The sequence below is a fragment of the Crinia signifera genome, chromosome 8 (assembly GCF_055691185.1).
Source record: "Crinia signifera chromosome 8, ASM5569118v1, whole genome shotgun sequence".
Taxonomy (NCBI): domain Eukaryota; kingdom Metazoa; phylum Chordata; class Amphibia; order Anura; family Myobatrachidae; genus Crinia; species Crinia signifera.
This window is the reverse complement of record NC_139224.1, coordinates 167,390,741-167,414,238: the sequence shown is the minus strand read 5'-3', so window position 1 is coordinate 167,414,238 and position 23,498 is coordinate 167,390,741. Positions and strand designations below refer to the sequence as shown.

Sequence of the window (23,498 nt, the reverse complement as noted above, 5' to 3'; positions counted from 1 at the left end):
GTCACAGGATCTTCCTAGGAAGAGGCCGTGAAGATCTGAAGCCGGCAAGTCCAGAGTCCAGGTACACATCACACCACACCGTGTCAGTCAGCCTGTCACAAGGACATGGAGTTTAAGAAAAAAAAAGCCTTATATTCGGTTCCGGGAGCCCACCACAGACAGGTGTATGCCGGTCACACCCACCACAGACAGGTGTATGCCGGTCAGACCATGGGCCCACCACAGACAGGTGTATGCCGGTCACACCGCGGGCCCACAACAGACTGGTGTATGCCGGTCACACCATGGGCCCACCACAGACAGGTGTATGCCGGTCACACCATAGGCCCACCACAGACAGCTGTATGCCAGTCACACCATAGGCCCACCACAGACAGGTGTATGCCGGGCACACCATAGGCCCACCACAGACAGGTGTATGCCGGGCACACCATGGGCCCACCACAGACAGGTGTATGCCGGTCACACCATAGGCCCACCACAGACAAGTGTATGCCAGTCACACCATGGGCCCACCACAGACAGGTGTATGCCGTCACACCATGGGCCCACCACAGACAGGTGTATGCAAGTCACACCATAGGCCCACCACAGACAGGTGTATGCCGTCACACCATGGGCCCACCACAGACAGGTGTAAGCCGTCACACCATGGGCCCACCACAGACAGGTGTATGCCGGCCACACCATGGGCCCACCACAGACAGGAGTATGCCGGTCACACCATAGGCCCACCACAGACAGGTGTATGCCGGTCACACCATGGGCCCACCACAGACAGGTGTATGCCGTCACACCATGGGCCCACCACAGACAGGTGTATGCCAGTCACACCATGGGATCATCACAGACAGGAGTATGCCGGTCACACCATAGGCCCACCACAGACAGGTGTATGCCGGTCACACCATGGGCCCACCACAGACAGGTGTATGCCGGTCACACCATAGGCCCACCACAGACAGCTGTATGCCAGTCACACCATAGGCCCACCACAGACAGGTGTATGCCGGGCACACCATGGGCCCACCACAGACAGCAGTATGCCAGTCACACCATAGGCCCACCACAGACAGGTGTATGCCAGTCACACCATGGGCCCACCACAGACAGGTGTATGCCAGTCACACCATAGGCATGGCGAGCCATTAAGCTTAAAACAAAAACTAGTAATGCTAATTGCAATACCAAACCCGGGCAACACCAGGTACCTCTGCTAGTATCTTTACAAAGAAAACCAACCAGTACAATGCAATATGTTGGCTGTGATGCAATAGTTTAATTACATTAGATACTATACTTATTGTTCACAACATTCAAAGCATATGGAGGTTTTATGCTGCCCCCTTGTGTTCCACAGAAAAACAAATCCCAAAGGCTAGAAATACAGGGCCTTATTCTAGTTCACTCTTTCTGACAAAATCCTTCTTAAATGGACAAAACCATGTGCACTGCAGGGGGGGGCAGATGTAAAATGTGCAGAGAGAATTAGATTTGGGTGAGTTATTTTGTTTCTGTGCAGGGTATATAAGGGCTGCTTTATTTTTACACTGCAATATAGATCTCACTTTGAAGTAAAACCCCACCCAAATCTAATTCTCTCTGCACAAGTAACATCTGCCCCACCTGCAGTGCACATGGTTTTGGCCATCTAAAGCCCCGTACACACGGGGGAGATATATTGCTCAGCCATATATTGCTAGCAATATACCCGGCGATTTTTCGCTGGGACACACTCCCATCACTGGCAATTTCAATTTCAGCGCCTATCGCCCCCGTGTGTACACAGCTTTAGAAGGATTTTGTCCGAAAGAGTGAACTAGAATAAGGCCCACAGTACCTGATCATAAAAGAGAAAAAGATTTCCCGTTCCTGATCCCACAAGCAACTCTGCATCTTGGTAAGGCCATGCTGCCCTGCATGGCGTGGGTTAGGGGGGTGCAGGCGAAACACATGCAGAGAGACAAAGTTTGGGAGGGGCATGTCCAAAGGTAAGTCCAAATTGAAGTGTAATAAAATGACTTGCACTTTTCATCTCTGTACAGCGCTGGGTAATTGAAGGCCCTATTAAACAAAAATTTTAATCATAACTTCCATCTTTTTAAATAATTTCCCCCAAATTTGGAGACAGTCTCCCACACCCCTGGAACAGTAGGTGGTCTTCACACAACCTGCTCATAAGGAAGTGTGTTCTACAAGGAGGATAATGCTGCGTTCTGTGGGTAACTCATGAGCTTGTGATGGAAGTGGCCAATATAGCCCATTATCTGCAAAATTGTCAGATTGGCCACACCCCCCCGCAAGTTGCCCACGAATTGTGACTTTCTCATGAGGGGGCGGGACCTAATGACACACAGAGGGTTATTCTAAATCAATCGGTCCAATGAGCGTTCTCATGCTAATTTCCCGATGTCACGGGGGCGGGGGGCGGGCAGCTGAAATCGCCGGATGTCAGATGCCCGCCCACTTCCCTCAGATCATTCGATAGTCGCCGATGTGGGTGTTACCCCGCAGGCTGCGAATCGATGTTTATGTAAAACATCCATTCACAGCCAGCGCGTTCTTACACTCTGCGAATGGGTGGCAGCCAAGCCGACATTCGCAAGGTGGGGTTTGGTGGACTCGCAAGGCTGCGAATTAACCAGAATACACCCCTTAGTGTAAAAGGGTCGGACCCAGCTTTGCGATCTGAAGCGGTTTGAACGATGAATAAAACACTTTCTCTGAAATAACACCCCCCCCCTCCTTAGTACCAGTGTAGAGATGGTTTTGAAAACACATATTTCGCCATCTGTTTTCTGTATGACAAACACGAGGAGCGCTAAAAACGTTCCAATAACAATAGATAAATTGACCTCCCCAATATGTTCATTATTCCCCATCCAACATGACATCATCATACAACCAAATAAAATATTAGTACAGGTATTCTAGTAAATGAATGTCTCTAAATCTGTCCGCACGTTATATAACCAAATAGCACAACCGCACTGTATTGTAATTGTGTTCAGGTGACGTCCGTGCACCACAGACTTTGCCACTTAGCTGCACCAAGAGTCCCACTGAAGACGTTCACAAACATCCCGCTAATTCACTGTTAGTGGCATTTGTCTGACGCTGGCCTGGGGGGGGGGTCCAGTGCCCGGGACTTAAACCTTAGTGTTAGGGACACACTGAAGAGAGGTAAAATGCCAGTGAATCAGCTCCTAAATGTCATGTTACATAGGAACATAGTAATTAAGGCTGAAAAAAGACGTTAGTCCATCGAGTTCATCCTATCTGACCTGTAACTACTGACTTGAGTAAGTCATATCTATAGGCAAGGGCGTAACTACCATAGGTGCAGGGGGTGCAGCTGCTATGGGGCCCAGAGCTGAGAGGGGCCACCTTCCCTGTCACAGTTACATGTGTTATATACAGGGTGTAACTACCATAGGTGCAGAGGGTGCAGCTGCTATGGGGCCCAGAGCTGAGAGGGGCCACCTTCCCTGTCACAGTTACATGTGTTATATACAGGGGTGTAGCTACCATAGGTGCAGAGGGTGCAGCTGCTATGGGGCCCAGAGCTGAGAGGGGCCACTTTCCCTGTCACAGTTACATGTGTTATATACAGGGTGTAGCTACCATAGGTGCAGGGGGTGCAGCTGCTATGGGGCCCAGAGCTGAGAGGGGCCACCTTCCCTGTCACAGTTACATGTGTTATATACAGGGGTGTAGCTACCATAGGTGCAGGGGGTGCAGCTGCTATGGGGACCAGAGCTGAGAGGGGCCACCTTCCCTGTCACAGTTACATGTGTTATATACAGGGTGTAACTGCCATAGTTGCAGGGGGTGCAGCTGCTATGGGGCCAGAGCTGAGAGGGGCCACCTTCCCTGTCACAGTTACATGTGTTATATACAGGGTGTAACTACCATAGGTGCAGGGGGTGCAGCTGCTATGGGGCCCAGAGCTGAGAGGGGCCACCTTCCCTGTCACAGTTACATGTGTTATATACAGGGTGTAACTACCATAGGTGCAGAGGGTGCAGCTGCTATGGGGCCCAGAGCTGAGAGGGGCCCACTTTGCCTGTCAAAGTATCATGTGCCATATACATGTTTCAGCATTAGTTGATGAATAGGGGCCCTTACAAACTTTTGCTATGGGGCCCACATGTATCTAGTTACGCCACTGTCTATAGGATTCCCTTAGTGGCCAAACATGTATCCAGTTTTGATGTAAATTCATTATCAGTAGTTGCTGTAACCACCCCACCGGCAATGAGTTCCAGAATGTTACTGCTCTAATGGTGAAGACTCCTCTTCCTAATTCGGTACGGAATCTCTTTTCCTCGAGCCTCAGTACATGCCCGCGTGTCCTACGTATAGGCCTGTTACTGACCAATCATCTCCCAGTACCATATGATTCCCAATCCTGTATCTGAACATACCAATCCTATTAGTTACGGGAGGTGTTTGCAAAATGACAGTTGGGGGCCAGCTGTGTAGCACAGGTGTGCTCTAGATACAGTGTATTAAACCTGATGCCAGCTGTTGTTTTCCTGGGAACCATCCGTGGTACCTGCTGAACCCGTGTAGCGTTCTGAGAATTGGTGAGTCCACAAGCCGCCTGTCTCTAACACGCTAGTAGCACGCATGTTCATGTATTTGGTGAGGCTGATAATGCTGCACTTACCGCTCTCTCTCCACCGGCGTGACGGCGATCTTCGGGGGCAAAAGCAGGGGTAAGGTGGTGGGACGATGAGTGTAGTCTGGCGTCCTGGCTCTCCTCACCTGCCTCTGGTGTAGAGGGGGCAGCTGTAACGTTCCGGAGCACAGGCGTTTCCCTTTGCACAGATCTATGCCGATATTGTAACCGTAAGAGCTGTAGGATTTGCTGAGGAAGCACTCGGGGAAGCCCTTCGCGTTCTGCCGGGAAACAGAGGAACGGTTAGGCGGTCATACAAATAGCAAACGGTCGGTAAATCGCGGGCAATACGAAAACAGGCGACAAAGAAAAAACGATGCAATCATTATTATGGGAGCGATTTCTTTCTGCCCCTCTCTTCAGTTATTATCATATGTTTGATTGCGAAAGCCACCAGGACACTAGTCAGAGACCAAGGGCCAGATGTACAAAGCCTTGAAAAGTGATAAAGGGGACAGAGGTAAAGTACCAGCCAATCAGCTCCTAACTGCCACATTACAGGCTGTGGGGTAAATTTACTAAGGTGGGATTGCCCATAGCAACCAGATTCTACTTCTTATTTATTTAGCGCCTCCTTAAAGTTAACAGATGGAATCTGATTGGTTGCTAGGGACAATATCCCATCTTCAATAGAACTCCCAGCCAGTAAATGTACCCCCATGTTTAGAAAATGACAGTTGGGAGCGGATTGGTAGTTTATCCCTTTTCACTGCTTATTATATCTGACCACAAATGTCCCCTAGGGGATATATACAGGGGACCCTACTCGTTTTGTCCCCTGTATTTTGGGAACCAAGACCAGGCCGTGGACCCTGGTGCTGGTTTTAGAAATACAGGGGGGCCGCAGCTTCCCCCCCCCCCCCCCCTGTATTTCTGCAGCCAGGACCGGCACAATGAGCCTGGGGGTGGTAAATTATCCCACAGCGTACTAGAGACACTGGGCTGCGACTGTACCCACTCAGGAATTGGTTTTACAGAGCTACAAAGTCGCAGATCGAGCACAATGGAACGTTTATTTATGTTAATAAGAGGCAGATTTTTAGCGATATAGATGTATCGGGGGGGGGGGGGGGGGACCTGCCTGGGATCTGCCGAGCATTCAGAGGGGTATGTGGCAAGACTTGACAGCAGTGTATGAGGACACATTTGTGCTTACAGCCATTGCGTGCCACAGCTTCTCCGCGGGTTTGACCTGGAAATTTCAAAAAAATTTCAAAAAAATTCAATTTTCCAGGTCAAACCCGCAAACTTCTAAAAGCCGCTACTGTGAAAATCTAACCCTACTACAGACTGCGGGCGGCGAATATGTGGTAAAAGCCCTGTTTTCAGAGTGTTTACCACATTTTTGTACAGCTGCGCGGGGGGGGGGGGGGGGGGTGTGAGTAATGACTGTCGGAATCCCGACTGTCGGTGAGATGTCTGGCACCCACGGGGTGTCTGCATCACTGTGTGAGGGATCCTTCATGGACCCCTCCCTGCATGGCAAGCCCCATCACACGTCACAGATCCCTCCCAGCATGCCCCACGGCCAGCGCCGTCACACGTCACAGAACCCTCCCAGCATGCCCCGCGCCAGTGCAGTCACACGTCACGGAACCCTCCCAGCATGCCCCAGTGGCCAGCGCCTTCTCAGATCCCTCCCAGCATGCCCCAGGGCCAGCGCCGTCACATGTCACAGATCCCTCCCAGCATGCCCCATGCCAGTGCCGTCACAGATCCCTCCCAGCATGCCCCGCATAAGTGCCGTCACAGATCTCTCCCAGCATGCCCCACACACGTGCAGTCACACGTCACGGATCCCTCACAGGATGCCCTACGCCAGTGCACTCACACGTCACAGATTCCTCCCAGCATGCCCTACGCCAGTGCAGTCACACGTCACAAATCCCTCCCAGGATGCCCCGCGCCAGTGCCGTCACAGATCCCTCCCAGCATGCCCCGCACCAGTGCAGTCACACGTCGCGGATCCCTCCCAGCATGCTCCGGTGGCCAGCGCCGTCACAGATCCCTCCCAGCATGCCCCGCGGCCAGCGCCGTCACATGACACAGATCCCTCCCAGCATGCCACGCACCAGTGCAGTCACATGTCACGGATCCCTCTCAGCATGCCCCATGCCAGTGCAGTCACACGTCACAGATCCCTCCCAGGATGCCCCACGCCAGTGCAGTCACACGTCACAGATCCCTCTCAGCATGCCCCACGCCAGTGCAGTCACATGTCACAGATCCCTCCCAGGATGCCCCACGCCAGTGCAGTCACATGTCACAGATCCCTCCCAGCATGCCTCGCGCCAGTGCAGTCACATGTCACAGATCCCTCCCAGGATGCCCCACGCCAGTGCAGTTACATGTCACAGATCCCTCCCAGCATGCCCCGCGCCAGTGCAGTCACATGTCACAGATCCCTCCCAGGATGCCCCACGCCAGTGCAGTTACATGTCACAGATCCCTCCCAGCATGCCCCGCGCCAGTGCAGTCACATGTCACAGATCCCTCCCAGGATGCCCCACGCCAGTGCAGTCACATGTCACAGATCCCTCCCAGCATGCCCCGCGCCAGTGCCGCCACTCCAGAAGTCCAGCGCAGGAGCCGCATTGCAAAGGACAGATCTTATTGCAAGAGCGTCCGTTCTGTTACTAATCGCATATGGGATTATTATGGATGCGGTACGCGGTGATATGTGGGGTGGGATGTTAGTGCACCCCCCCCCCTGTGTAGCTTCACACACCTAATAGCTTTATTAGGCTACAGCCCAGGAATGAGAGAAAAGACCCAAAAACATGAAAAACTCATGTCGACCTTGTGCATGTCGACCTACAGTAATGCGTGTCTACTTTTTGACCATGTCAACCTTTTTATGTGTCGACATGTTGACTGTAGACCTAATTCCCGTCGGTTCACATAATGGTAATTAGGATAGAACCCCCATAGGCCTACCTCCTCCGTGGTGATAGTGATCACACTCCGGCTCTTCTTCATCTTAGTCTCCAGCGGTTTTTATACAGTCACAGAATCCGTCGTCAGGGATCGGTCGCGGCCTAATGGGAAAAGCAGAATTACAGGTCACATTTACATATGAGGCGCATTCATACGGACACTGCGGCACGGCATCTGTGGAGCGTTTCCCAGCAAGCACCTCTGTGATACAATCGTCAGGACCACAGATACTGTACCCCTATATCCAGAGCCGGCCCTCACCACAGGCAAACCAGGCAGAGGCCTAGAGGTATAGATACAATGGGTGAGAGATTCAGAAACTGAGAGATTTGCTAAGAAATCTCGGTACTTGTGTATTAGTACGGCGCCCATCGCATCGCGGACCATAAGGCATGCGATGGTATGCGATGCGATGGCAGCCAATGTTATACAATTTTAAATTGTATACCATCGAATTGTATGGCATTGTATGCCATTGTATCGCATATACAATGGTATGCGATTTAAAATTGTATAAGCACCCTAATGGGGGCTTACAATGTTAAATGCACCCCCACGCCACCCCCACTATGAACGTGAACCCAAAGCATGGCGAGCGGCGGCGGTAGGCGTCCTACGACCTTTTAATACCCCCACTATCCACGTCGGCGTGGAGTTGATTTTATATAGTGTGGCGAGCGCAGCGAGCCTCCGAGCCCGAAGCGTGGCGAGCGGAATACATGTAAAGAAATACGCGTCCGCTCGCCGCGCTTCGGGCTCGGTGGCTCGCTGCACTCGCCACACTATACAGAATCAACTCCACGCCGACGTGGATAGTGGGGGTATGAAAAGGTCGCTGCGCTCGCCACGGTTCGGGTTCGCGTTCATAGTGGGGGTGGTGTGGGGGTGCATTTAACATTGTAAGCCCCCATTACGGTGCTTATACAATTAAACATCGTATAGGGGGCTTATACAATTTTAAATCGCATCGCAGTGCATCGGGTGTATGGCATGCGATGCAATGCGATTATATGTAGTGCGACCAAATATCGTGGGCACCGTGCTAGTACACAAGTACCAAAATCTCCAGTTTTTTTAAAGCAGCAATCATTTACACTGCAAAACCAGTTTGATTTTGCAGTGTAAATGATTGCCACGTTAAATAAACTGGAGAATTCTTACCAAATCTCTCACTTTCAGAATCTCTCATCCCATTAAATTTCACCCTAAGTCTGGGTATGGGTCATTAGGTCGACATACATTGGGACGAAAACTGAAGGTTGACAGTCCTTACATCAACACATGAGGTCGACATGCCTAAGGTTGACAGGTGAACAGATCAACATGGATTTTTCACTTTTTGCCCCGGATGTCGACACAGTCGACATGAATACCGAAAAAGTGCACTGCATCCACTCACCATGCTTTGGGCTCGGTGCCTCGCTATGCTCAGCACACTACTCTCCCTCCACAACAGAAAACGTGAAAAACACATGTCTACCTTTTAATTGTCGACCTAATGCTTGTGTCAACCTTCCAACCCTGCCATGGTCGACCTAAAGTATTTTGACCATCATAGCGTTTACCTAGGGACCGTATCCCCAAGGGAGAGAGATACAGGGGTCGATGTAATAAGTCTTAAAGAGAGATAAAGTAACAGCCAACCAGCCCCTAACTGTTATGTTAGGGGCTGTGTTTGTAAAATGACAGTTGGGAGCAGTTTTTTTTTTTTTTTTTTTTTTTTTTACTATACCTCTCTTCACGGCTTAGTACATGGACACTGTAAAAAGCAGGTGGATGTTTTGCCACATAACTCTGAGACTATACAACCAATTACCCTGGAAATTTCATTCTGCAAGTCTCCGGAACAAGACCTTTAATTTTGCATATGATGTACCCTGCTCAGACAACGGCATCACAGGGATACTGTATGTTCCCCACAACAGTCACCATGGGGGTTATTCTAGTCCATTATTTCTGACAGAATCCTTCTTAGATGGACAAAACCATGTGCACTGCGGGTGGGGCAGATGTAACTTGTGCAGAGAGAATTAGATTTGGGTGGGGTTTTTCTTCAAAGTGAGATCTATATTGAAGTGTAAAATCATGCAGTCAGTATTTTCCCTGCACAGAAACAAAATAACTCACCCAAATCTAATTCTCTCTGCACATTTTACATCTGCCCCCCTGCAGTGCACATGGTTTTGTCCATCTAAGAAGGATTTTGTCAGAAATAATGAACTAGAATAAACCCCATGTCCGCTATTATATATACACATTACATAGACCTCGAGATCGCTGCCATCAGCCAGGTTCTCAAAGGGTTTAAAAGATCCTGAAAAAAGCATTTTCCCCCGAATAACAAAGCCGTATTATTCAGTGGCACAAGTCATTTTCCTTGGGCTTTGTATGCCAGGAATTGTAATGTTAAAGCCGGGCGTGATCTGACGCTGTGAGTCCCAGAGAACGCGGCTGACGCCAGCTTCCTGCCATCACTGTCAGAGATTCTATATATAAGGGGTCCCACTGGGATCCGAGCCAGTTGTTAATGAAAGGAATATTCCGCTTGTGGAGGTGAATTGTGACCAATTAGCCCTGTGGGGACTGTAATGAGTCCTGGATTAGACGGCGCAGAATAGACAAACGCCGCACACGTATCCTGTCCGCTGGGCTGTGAGACAAGGGGTCATCCAGCCTCAGTCTCTGATTAACTGCCATCAAAAATAATAGAAAGCAACCGGGTTCCAAAGACTGTCATGGTTATACAGATTGTAACCGGGAGCAACGCCGGTGGAACGTCTATTGTAATAATAATATACTGTATGCAGGGCTGCCGAGAGGGGGTGGGGAGTGGGTACAGTTTACCCGGACCTGACAGGGGGGCCTTGGTCTGGACAAACACATACACTTTTTAAAAAATAATATTTGGACGGCAGGTGTGTCAGGAGGGGCGGCTGGAGCAGCCGCTGCGCTGGATTTGAAGGATTAAAAGCTGTGCCTGCACAGCGGCGGTGGCAGCTGTAAGTCCACCACCGCTGCAGAGCTCTGCAATGTACTTTCATTTTGAGCTGTGACTCCCCACCCCCTATCTACAATATCTGTCTTTACAATTCCCTCTATCCAGCAAGTTTGAAACAGACCAGTGTCCCTGCAAAAATCGCTTTCACTTTCTGTTACGACATCTTTTAGCACACAAAGGAGTAATTTGGTCTGCCAAGTGGCCTCTAGTGGTGAGGAGTAGTTATAACTGCAACATCTTTGTACTGCTTTATATTATACAGACATCTTTGTATTGTTCTAATCATTTCTGTGGGTGTAAATCTGGCTGCGATACTAGCCAGTGCCTTCCCTGCTACTAACCTCACCGCACCTAACTGCTACCCAATCTAGGCCAGAATATGCAATAAGAGGAGCTTCCAGCAGGTGGCGCCATAGCGATGTAACCATACAGAGAACTGGATACAATACTGACACCTCAGGAAAAAAAAAACAAGAAGAATGAAAGGATTAAAAATTATTTTTAATTTTCCTGCCAACTGTAGGTGCCGGGACAAAGCGATATTATTTATTAAATGGCGCATTGCAATTCTAAGCCGCTGTATTATTGAGAAGTTACAATATATTGCTGCTTTCCACAATCAACAAAAAAAAAAAGACGCCGCATGTTCCCAGCGAGCCAAAGTAATACCATGAAAGCAGCAGAGATTTATTCCAGATCCCATGTTCTGATAGAAGTGCGATATTGTGTGGCGTACAGGCTTGCCAGTTCCAAAGCCTCCTAATCACAGCCTACGCTAAGATGCTGTGAATCATGACTGTGATGGGTTAGTCATGAGACGTACAAGACAACAGATATCGCTGTACAGAAGTCATGGCGGTGAGTAGGGAGCAGCCACTGAGCATGGGGGGGGGGGGGATATTCAGAGAATTGCCGTCTGCAATGATCAAAACCTCTGCAGTGCTGCAAGCTGGGGATGGGTACCGTAGGTCGACAAGGTCGAAGTGTCGACAGAATCAAATGGTCAACATAAAAAAGGTAGACACACGAGTAGGTCGACATGCGTCTTCGTGTTTTATTGGTGTCATGGAGCCACGATTAGTGTCAACATAGCCCTCCAATAAGTGTAACATACCCAAAAAGCATGACATTTTGACCCTGACGAACTACCGCATGCTCAAATGTAAAAATGGACACCAACAAAAAAGTGAAAAACTCATGTCAACCTTTTCATGCGACAACTTTTTGATTTTGTGGAACTTTTGCCATCCATGTGGACCTAGACACGGACAACTCTTCTATTGGTGGCTTGTGTTAGTTTGGGAGCATAGCGGCTCCACCTAGTGGCAAGCTCCTGCACTGCAGCGTCCTTTGGCTCATGTATAAACCAGAGGTATCACAATGGCGTCAGGCCTGGTATGGAGGTGTGGCTGCCCGCTTGCTTCTGTGCCTTTGTAGTCCTGACTGGAGCATGGCGTCAGCCTGAGGAGAGAAGCTTTGCCTGTGGGGCTGCTGCGTCACCAGACATCGTCTGTGGAGCGGAGCACCTGCTGTGTCGGCCCAGTTTCCCGTCGGCAGCATATGAATATTTGGTATTAGAGATTTCCGATGACTAATGCTGATTGCACAGACTGCGGTTACAAGCCTCTCATATAGGAGGAGATGTACTAAATCTTGGAGATTGATAAAAGTGGAGAGAGATAAAGTACCAGCCAATCCATTCTTGCCTAACCTCACTATGAGCAGACTAGTCACTGAACGAGTGGTTTTATTGATATATAGGAGGTACAGCTGTACTCACTGTTACATGCACTCTGGTGTTGGAGCAGACAGGGGTAGAAGTGCAGGAATAGTGGAACAGATTCAGATACAGCTATAAGTCAGGTCTCTTACTGGAGCTAAGCAGACTCCCATCTCCCACAGACACACACCACACAGTCTCCCACAGTAAATAACAAGATGGCCCCCGTACATGCTCAGAAGAGATATCTGCGGCCATCTTGGGATAACGCATGAAGCCTCCCTGGAGAACAAGCGGACTAGAGTCTGTTCGGTAGTGCATTCTTCTTTGAACACATATATATGCGACAATCGACTATAGTTAAACAACAACAAAAATAGATTCTGTTCTAGAAGACACTAAGGAATTACAAATATACACCTGGCCTGTTCGGAGCTCATTGCGCGGTCTCTACGTATCTGTCCTATCACAGGCAGCCTCCCCTGGATCTAAGGGGCTGTGGTCATTATGCCAACACTCACAAGGTTGACACGTGAAAGGGTTGACATGCATTATGTTGACATGGTCAACAGGTCAAAAGAAGAAAATGTCGACATGAAAAAAAGGTTGACATTATTTTTCTTGTCTTTTTTTTTATTATTTATTTAAAAGAACTTTACCATCCCAGTGGACATGGAGGGGGAATATAACAGTGCACTGAGCGCAGCGAGACACCGTGCCCGAAGCATGCAGGGGACGCGGTACACTTTTACAGTGTCCATGTCGACCTTTTGACCACGGGGAGCAAAAATGTGGCGGGCGAGGGTGGAGCAACATGTGGGACTACTTGTTTGGGGACGTGGCCAGAGTGATCGTGCCTTTTAGCCCCGCCTCCTGTCGTGCTATGCCGTTTTTTCTGGCATTTCTCTTATTTACCATTCTGCAATTACCAGCATAGATAATACTATGCAACAGCCGAGCAGCGCGATTGTGGATGGTACCAGCTCGCAGGCTGCTATATACAGGCGCAGTAGGACATAAAGGCTTCTCTGGCACCCCCGCTGTGCCCAGAAAGCTCTAGTTAAGCTGCTGTTACCCATTAAATAGCCTGCGAAGAGTGCGATCCACACAATGCTCTCCCGCGGATACACAGACAGCTGGCCCTTCACACGCCGTATAATGATGGAAGCCGCATACGCTGTGAAGGTGCAGCCCAGAATATAATTACAACAGAACGTTTTTAGGATTCGGCTTGAGGCCTACTGTACAAATCCACCCTTTAATCCCATCAATATGCACGAACGGAGTGTGTATCAGGATTATTAGTCTGTGGGTGGAATGTTATACGAGGACTGGTCTGCGTTATCGCAGGGTAAATGTGGCGTGTATATAACATGTCGCATACATACAATTAGGGTGCAAGAATCAGAAAGTGAGAGATTTGGTAAGAAGTCTGTTTTTGTTTTTTTTTAAAGCGGCAATCATTTACACTGCAAACTCAAAATGGTTTTGCAGTGTAAATGATTGCCGCTTTAATAAAAAAAACTGGATACTTCTTACCAAATCTCTCACTTTCTGATTCTCTCATCCTATTACATGTCACCCTTTGGGCCTTACTCTGATCACATCACTCCCCCGCGTATGCACATTTATGCACATGTGCAGATGCTTGGTGCGAGCGGGCACAGGGAATTGCTTGTTCGCCATTCCATTCGCACCAAGCAGTGCGGGCGGGGTGTGTGGGGTGGCGGCAAGGTCTTGCGCCCATGGGAACGCCCGGCATGTCATGGGTGTTGCCATAATAACGCTGGACATTCCCATGTAAATGTACCCGTGACGTGGGTGCCGGGGGCTGGAAGCGGATGTCAGCAGCCCGAGCGCTTCGTGCACAGAGCGCTCGCTAATGTTACACACCAGAGAGGTCTTACATCTGCGAGCGCTGTCGAAATTATTTGGTGGTTGCTGCTCTGCGAATGATTTCACCCCGCACCCAAGGCTGCGAATAGATGTTTATGCTAAACATTCATACACGGCTGTGTGGGGGAACTCGGTGAGCAGGGGGGGGGGGGGGGGGGGGTTAGTGTGGGCGGCATTTCATCCACACACAAAACAGTGAAATTTGCAGCTTTGCATGTGGACCAGAATAAGGTCCTTTAATTCTCTCCAAGTGCTGATACATCTACTCCATAGTAACTAACAATCTAGGAACCTTGGCTTAGGCACCGAGGACTAGACCAGGGGCAGCATGAGGTGATGACATCACATGCATAACGGAGAAGCTGAAGCAGGACAGGAAGAGAGACCAGCATACACTGCTGCTTCCCTTGGCTCCGATGCATCCCAGGCCGCCCCAGCACGCCCATCTTGTACACAGTAGCCAATAGCCGTCCCTGTGTACAGTCAACTGAATCAGTGGGGGGATTTGTCGGTACTTGTTTCCTAGAACGGCGCCCATGATTTTGATCTTAGGCATCGCAAGGAAAAAAATTGCGTCGGTCGCATCGCATGCGGCCAAAAAACCCCACTCCACAATCAACGTCAACCCGAAGCGTGGCGAGCGCAGCGAGCCCGTGAGGGGCGGCGGTACGCGTCCTCCGACCTTTTCATACCCCCACTATACACGTCGGCGTGGAGTTGAGAATAGAAAGTGTGGCGAGCGCAGCGAGCCACCGACCCCGAAGCGTGGCGAGCGGACGCGGAATATGAGCCCGAAGCATGGCGAGCGCATCGAGCCCCGCGAGGGGACGCGGAATACATGTTAAGTAATCCGTGTCCCCTCGATTTGTCATCTCTGCCATGGCCCCACCCGCGCTGTGGCTGAGGCAGCGCTCAGTCAGTGGGCAGCGGCAGGCAGCAGCATGTCAGTGCGTTGAGCGGGTGCTGGCGCCCACACAGACCCTGCTGCTGCTTGCTCCCCCAAGCGGCTGCTGGGGCTGCCTTACTGTAGTTACGCCACTGTCCCCAGGCATAACAAAGAAGCTGAAGCAGGAGAAAGGAAGAGAGACCAGCAGGCACTGCTGCTTCCCTTGGCTCCAACACATCCCAGGCCGCCCATCCGCGCCCATCCTGTACACAGTAGCCAATAGCCAGCTCTGTGTACAGTCAATTGAATCAGTGGGGGGATTTGTCGTCTCTTCCATGGCCGCACCCACGTTGCGACTGACTCTGGGCCCCATAGCAGCTGCACCCCCTGCACCTTACACCACTGTATATAACACATGTCACTGTGACAGGGAAGGTGGCCCCTCTCCGCTCTGGGCCCCATAGCAGCTGCACCCCCTCCACCTATGGTATTTACACCCTTGTGACCATCCGCGGCAGCATACTTCCTACTCTCCCAGATATTGCGGGAGACTCCTAATTCCTTGGGTAGAACCCTGCACCCCTGCAAGAGTAAGCAGATCACCCACATCCTGTCTTTTTCCTAGTGAAGCAGGCAGGATGTTGAGATAATCATCTTGCTGTATGGAGGGGTTGCTGGACAGCATCCCGACAGTCCGGATCCCGACAGTCATTTACCCGACGTCGGGATCCCGACTGTTAAAATACAGACGCACGGGTTCCCGACGGCCACCGGCTTATTTATTCTCCCTCTTGGGGGTCCACGACTCCCGTAGAGGGAGAATAGAACAGGCCCGCAGCGTGGCGAGCGCAGTGATCCCGCAAGGGGCTTTGTTGCGCTCACCATGCTGTCTGGGTCCAGCCAGTTGGGATCCCGACTGTCGGAACCCTGTACCACACCCATATGGAGAGGTAGACCTAAACCATGCAAAACATTTTGGCTCATCCCTGAGGTCATTTTCCAAAATGGGGCAAGGCCTAATGATGTGAAAACCTGTAAAGCACACTTACGGAATATGTGTGCGTTATATAAATAACTGGCAATAATAATAAGAGCTGACCACCTGTTTATAATGCTTGATACATCTCCCCCATGTTATATAACAAGTGACACAAGTTATTTGAAGCAACTATCTAACATTTTTGGGCGCCCACTCGCAGCTCCCCACGGTTACACTGAGCTGGTCTGTACAGTCCTCATCGGCCTCCATCTTCCAGACATTAGCATGGTAATGAAATGCACAGAATCCCCACCACGGAGACTCATCAATATAGCGGCACACGCCTAAGTCACTGGATATTTTTGGAACAATTTGCCACATCATGTAAATCTCTTGCGTACAGGAAAAATACATAGAAAATAGACTTAATTGTGACACCTCCAGCACCTGCGGATCATTTATGTCTAATCGCACCCAATTATATCCCATAGCACAGATGAAGATAGTTAGGATTTGCATACGTGACATTTATTACAGCCATATCCCTTGTTGGTTGTTTTTTTAAATAGCTTTTAAAGATCAGAACCCTGGAGCTACTGACACCGGGACTGCTTAATCCCAGGAGCGGAGGCTGCACTTTTGAGGGGTTCTGATTTCAGAAATCTGCCATGGTGACAAATGACCCAGGGCTGGTTTGAATCATGTTTGTAGACCCCATAAACTGTAGGTTTGCCCTCTCTGGATTCACTAGCCCTGGACAATTGTGGCTAGCGATGGTAATGGAGAAATGCGTGTGTGTCCTTATGTTTCCACTAGCGTCAAAGGCAGTTCCAGATTTATTACCAGCCTTGCACTGCCGGCAGGTTGCAGACACAGCCTCCATCTTTTACTGCTAATTTACTGGATCGGTCCCCTGTGGAAACACTCGGACACTTAATGCTTGTAGGTATCCCCACCGGGTGATCACATGCCAACAAAGATGTAACTACCACAGATGCAGTGCAAGCAGCTTCTATGGGGCCCACAGCTTAGAAGGGGCCCACAGTTTCTATGGGGCCCGAAGTTGAAGGGGGTCTGGCTTCCTTGTCTGTCCTATGTTTTCTGTTATTATTATTATTATTGTTAAGGAGCCCATACACGGTCCATTGTGTAGGGCTCCGTTCTGTACTATGCGATGCGCGCTCCCGCGCATCACATAGTACGGTACAAAAAGTATGTGCTGCACATACTTTTTATACTAGGTACACATCGGAACGGATCGCAGTGCATGCACACTGCATGCACTAGGGATGCGATCCGATGTGTACTTTAAAAGTACAGAACGGACCGAAAAAACGGACCGGGTATGGGGGGCATTATTGTTTATTTATATGGCACCACAAAGGTTCGGCAGCACCTAACAATAGATAAATGAGCAAAAACACATAACGAATTACAGTACAAGACAGTTTCCGACAAGTATATGGTAAATATGGATAGCTGTATCAGGGGACAGGACACTGAAGCAATCATCAGGGTGGCAGAGGTTTATATATTCTAAGAAAGGCACATGAGGAGAGAGGGCCCTGCTCGTGAGAGCTTACATTCTAAAGGGAGGGTTAGACAGACAGGGGTGAAACAGAAGGGGAAGAGGTGAGCATAAACAGGTTAGGATGAGAGATGGTCGGGTTTTATGCAGGAGGGTGGGAAGAGGTCAGCTTAGTCCTTGATAGTTTAAGTCTAAAAAAGCGCTGGGTCATCCAAGAGTAGACAGCAGAGAGACAGCTGGAGACATGAGTGACACCCACAGAGGGACAAAGTGCCGGTATTTCGGCGGTCGGGATTCTGGCATCAGGATTTTGACCACCGGGATTCCGACCGCCGGGATTTTGACTGCATCCCCCTGAGGCAGCCTGTGTGATATAACGCCTCAGCATGGCTCTCCTATACATGGCGCAGTATTGCGCCCTGGTACGTCACAGGTCCCCTGCCTCACTTGATTTATTACACAATGTAAAGGAATTATTGTAATTAGCCCTTTGCAGCATGGATGACAGAAGTCGGCCTGGTGTCAGCGCAGAGTACAATATACCATCAGGATGATAATCTGCACTGGAGACTGTTAAATAAGACAGACAGCACCAGACCCCGTTTAAGCAGCAGAGAACATGAGAGCCCTGTGAGATTTCCAGATAAAACACGCTCCGAGACTTCACCGTTACCTCTCTTCCAGAGAAGTATTTTTAGGCCCGCAGGAGCCGGTCGCCATCTGAAAATGACACATTTCAGCGCTTTTGAAGCGTCACGAAACTCACAGAACACATTTAATTTATTTCCTAGGACGATCCTCTGCGAGTAATGAGCACAATGGGAAATGGGATCAGTTTTAGAACGGACAAGGCATCGTGGTTTAATTAGGAATGGTGTCAGCGTGGATTCCGAGGTGGACGCAAGTGAAGGTCCTGTGTATGTTTCCCAGACGCAATTCGCATGCCGACCAATGGTTGTTAAAAGTCCATTAGTACCAGAATGTTTTATGGTTGCTCAAAAGAAGGGTGTTATTCTGCGCATACACCGAAGATGCTGACAATTCTGGATGGTCAGATTCGCAATACCGATTTCAACTTACGGTAGCAAAATGGACAGTAAAGGGGGAGGTCACATGGTCAGCCGATGTCGCAGACATGTCACCAGAAGCGGCTGAGTACACAGATACTGAACCGCTCACAGTGATGGCGACACACAGACAGAGACACTGCACTTGCTATAGTTCCGATGGTACGGCCGATGGTGGAGTCAACAGGCAATGCAGCACTTACGGCCATGGACAGCTCAATCCTCATCCATTTGGACGCAAGACTGGGCACCTGGGAAGAACTTGGCAGTGGCATCAGAATAAAATGGCAGAAGCCACAGTGGCAATATTATTAGCCGCATCTGCGCCCGACTCGGAATCTCGTTGTGTTCATTCTAGCACCCTGCACCTTACAAAACATGTGCAGTTCCTCCTTCCTGCCTGTGATGTCTGCTATGGTGCTTCTGGCACAGTCTGGTTTGTATTTCTGCAGAGAGATACAGACCAAACTGTGCTATAAACACCACAGCAGAGAGCGACACCCCAGGTTGCAAAAAGGAACTGCACTATCATGGGGATCCTGAGAAAAGTGGATTTGTCCAAGAAGCCGCAGCAGCGGTATATGTTAGGACCGACACTTCTTAAGAATTTTTTTTTTGTTCAAAAGGAAAAAGAAAAAAAACACATCAGAAAATGAGGCTGAAATGCGGAATTAGAATGTGACAGATAATGGGGGACATTAACGTTTCGCTTATTCACCGTCCTCCCAGAACTATAGAACATGTCATGTTCTCAGGAGCGCTGCGCGGGGAAGATTACGGCTAATTTACTAGATGATGCATGAGCTCCATTCATTATTTTCCATAAGCGTAAGTAGTGAATGCACTTATCCGTCATCAGCTGGGGGGATACGGACCTACGGTCAGACCATTACAGAATAATGACCATTATTCCCTGTATGACGGAGGGAACCATATAAAGGTGCGATTTTCACATTATGGCAATTACTGGGTGCCAGGTTCTCGTACCAGCCCTGTGCCCCCGAAAGCACAATGAGGGTAGCGCAGAAAACTCACAGTGTCTATTTACTAAGCCCTGGGGAGAGATTAAGGGGGGTATTCAATCTCCCCCGACGGGGGAAATAGCAGCGGGGCCCTATTCAATGCTGTCTTTCCCAACAGCATCGAACAGGGGATCTCGGCAGAAAGGATCCGACTTTAGAAGCAGTCGGGCCCAGTCTGCCAAGAACAGCCGTGAATTGTCGAACTCCTGGCTGCAGCTTCCAGCCACACCCCCTTTTCGGTGTTCGGCAGGCGGGACATTGAATCCTGCCTGCTGATTAGTCGTCGAGCCGGACGAGAACAGGGACAGCCCAACAATCAAGCCCCGGGATTGGATATCCCTCAAAGTGTCAGCCAATCTCCTCCTGTCATGCTACAAGCGGGGTTGACAGGATCTGGTTGACAGGTACTTTGGGCCTGATTCAGATCCGCCCCAAACAGTTATGGACACGCCTGCATTCACAGGAGTACGCCCAGCGTTTCATATAGGGGCACCAATAAAACCCTGGGTGGTCCCCTGCATCCGTCCCCGCCCGCCCATCCTGAAGCGACCAGTGACCGTTAGCACATGCGCACATTCGGGCATGCGCAAACCCCAACAATCAGCCGGGGTAGGGAATTCGGCCCGCACAGAGCTGGTCTGAATTGCCCCCTTTATCTCCATCCAAAGCTTAGTAAATATAACCCTGAGGCCAATGAACCACGATACGCTCAGCATTGCAATGACATTGAGGTCTGGTAGATTACGGAGCAGAAAACACTTTGGGGAAAGTTTACTAACATCCCTGCCCGATCCCGGGTACAAATGGATACGAGTGACATCAGTCGTATTCCGACAAAAATACAAATACGTGAATAGGGCACATTTAGTAATCTGCCGTATTCACCTGATCCGTCGTTTCCGATGTCGTAGCCGTTTGTATCCATTCATATTTGGTGGCCGTAAATATGTTGGAAGCGTCAGCATCACGCGGATCAGTCAGACATGTGCAATGCTGCTCTGTGTATAACAATAGAAAAAATAAAGGAATAAATAAAAGTAATAAAACAGACTAGGTGATCTGGGTAATGTGACAGTTAGTAATGACTACACCTGTGCACCAGCTAGGTGATCTGGGTAATGTGACAGTTAGTAATGACTACAGCTGTGCACCAGCTAGGTGATCTGGGTAATGTGACAGTTAGTAATGACTACACCTGTGCACCAGCTAGGTGATCTGGGTAATGTGACAGTTAGTAATGACTACACCTGTGCACCAGCTAGGTGATCTGGATAATGTGACAGTTAGTAATGACTACAGCTGTGCACCAGCTAGGTGATCTGGATAATGTGACAGTTAGTAATGACTACAGCTGTGCACCAGCTAGGTGATCTGGGTAATGTGACAGTTAGTAATGACTACAGCTGTGCACCAGCTAGGTGGTCTGGGGAATGTGACAGTTAGTAATGACTACAGCTGTGCACCAGCTAGGTGATCTGGATAATGTGACAGTTAGTAATGACTACAGCTGTGCACCAGCTAGGTGATCTGGGTAATGTGACAGTTAGTAATGACTACACCTGTGCACCAGCTAGGTGATCTGGATAATGTGACAGTTAGTAATGACTACAGCTGTGCACCAGCTAGGTGATCTGGGTAATGTGACAGTTAGTAATGACTACAGCTGTGCACCAGCTAGGTGGTCTGGGGAATGTGACAGTTAGTAATGACTACAGCTGTGCACCAGCTAGGTGGTCTGGGGAATGTGACAGTTAGTAATGACTACACCTGTGCACCAGCTAGGTGGTCTGGGTGATGTGACAGTTAGTAATAACTACAGCTGTGCACCGGCTAGGTGGTCTGGGGAATGTGACAGTTAGTAATGACTGCATCTGTGCACCAGCTAGGTGGTCTGGGGAATGTGACAGTTAGTAATGACTACACCTGTACACCAGACTAGGTGGTCTGGGTAATGTGACAGATAGTAATGACTACAGCTGTGCACCAGCTAGGTGGTCTGGGTAATGTGACAGTTAGTAATGACTACAGCTGTGCACCAGCTAGGTGGTCTGGGAAATGTGACAGTTAGTAATGACTGCACCTGTACACCAGACTAGGTGGTCTGGGTAATGTGACAGATAGTAATGACTGCACCTGTGCACCAGCTAGGTGATCTGGGTAATGTGACAGTTAGTAATGAGTACACCTATGCACCAGCTAGGTGGTCTGGGTAATGTGACAGATAGTAATGACTACACCTGTGCACCAGGTAATAATAATACTAGGCGTAAAGGGAACAGTATAATGCAGGATAGCCATCACCCTTATAATCATGCTTTCTCTTTCTTACCATCTAATAAACGGTTATTAGATCCAGAACCTCACGTTTGAAAAAAAGCTTCTTCCCAGCTGCAGTTACCGATTTTAACCAAAATTGTTAATCTGTTCTTGTTTCTGTGTCCAAGATTATAATTTCAATGTTTTACAATTTTTTTATTGTGTTGCAATGACAATAAATATTATCTTATCTTATCTAGTAATGACTACACCTGTGCACCAGGCTAGGTGGTCTGGGTAATGTGACAGTTAGTAATGACTACACCTGTGCACTAGTTAGGTTGTCTGGGTAATGTGACAGATAGTAATGACTGCACCTGTGCCCCAGACTAGGTGGTCTGGAAAACATGGGACAGTTAGTAATTGAGTACACTGGAATTCATGGGGGCCCATTTATCAAACCATATTTGCGGCTAAATCCCCGAAAACGCACGTTTTCGGGGATTTAGCCGCAAATATTAAGTATCTCCTAAATGTATCAAAGGGGGACCGCAGCAGGGATCGGGATCCTCCCTGCAGCGCCGCCGGCCGCATCCCCCATAGGTTTCTATCGGGCAGCCGGCATCGCACCCCTGGGCTATCGCCATTCTGATATGGCGATAGCCCATTGTAGTCTATGGTTACACATTGCACTGCCCGAGCAGGGCAGTGCGGTAAGAGGGGTCGGCGGGGGTCAGCGCATAACTGCGCATGCGCTGACCTCCCGGCTTCCGGGTTAGGGCTTCGCAGGGACGGGCTCCTATCGGAGTCCTGTCCCTGCGCCCTTAAAAATGATACATTCGCCCGATATGATCGCATTTTACAATGCGATCCTGGGCGGTAATATTCCGTAAATGCGATCATGATAAATGTGCCCCATGGACTGTTGGTAGATCTGTAGGACCAGTTTGGCCGCCCCTTCTCAGACAGCAGCAAGGTTCACACCTTATACAATTTTAGTACAATGACAGTGGCGTAAGTTCATCCCAGTTGCCCGGAGGCAAGATAAAAATTTGTGCCCCCCCCACACACACACACACAAACCATCTATATAAATACATTTATGCCTGTATGTATGTTATGGATATTATGTTTAGAATAAAGAGAGTGTGACACCTATGGTCCTGCTGGGAGGGGGAGTCAGCCACAGAAGCGATATCAACGGCTTTAATTTACGTTATTCAAACTCACAGGGGAGGAGAGGTGCCCCCTTGGGAGCAGGAGCCCGGCGGCAGGTGCTCGGCGGCAGGTGAGACTAATGCCTCCCAGAGTTCTGCCTCTGAATGGCAATAACAACAGCAGACGTCACTTGTAGAGATCCCCGCTCCTAGCTGTAACTGCTGTATAACGAGGAGGGCTCTCAGCTGACTTAAATACTAATTAATTTACACTTGCCTGCTATTCTGAGGCAGATGGGTACTGTAGCATCTATTTCTGGCCCTGATATCACACGTTTGGCGGCGGCATACAGTAGTGTGAACACACG

The 23,498-nt window shown here is 49.4% G+C and overlaps 1 protein-coding gene across 1 annotated transcript in view; it reads right to left on the bottom strand.

The window, feature by feature from the left end:
* PDE4B (phosphodiesterase 4B) overlaps positions 1-23,498 on the bottom strand; it is a 338,958-nt gene that overhangs the window by 288,672 nt on the left and 26,788 nt on the right. The window contains exons 2-3 of the mRNA XM_083157704.1: positions 7,622-7,722; positions 4,673-4,905 (exon numbers count right to left, since the gene is read on the bottom strand). Of these exons, the coding sequence (XP_083013830.1) occupies positions 4,673-4,905; positions 7,622-7,663 (275 nt within the window). The 5' untranslated portion in view covers positions 7,664-7,722. The remainder of the gene's footprint in view (positions 1-4,672; positions 4,906-7,621; positions 7,723-23,498) is intronic.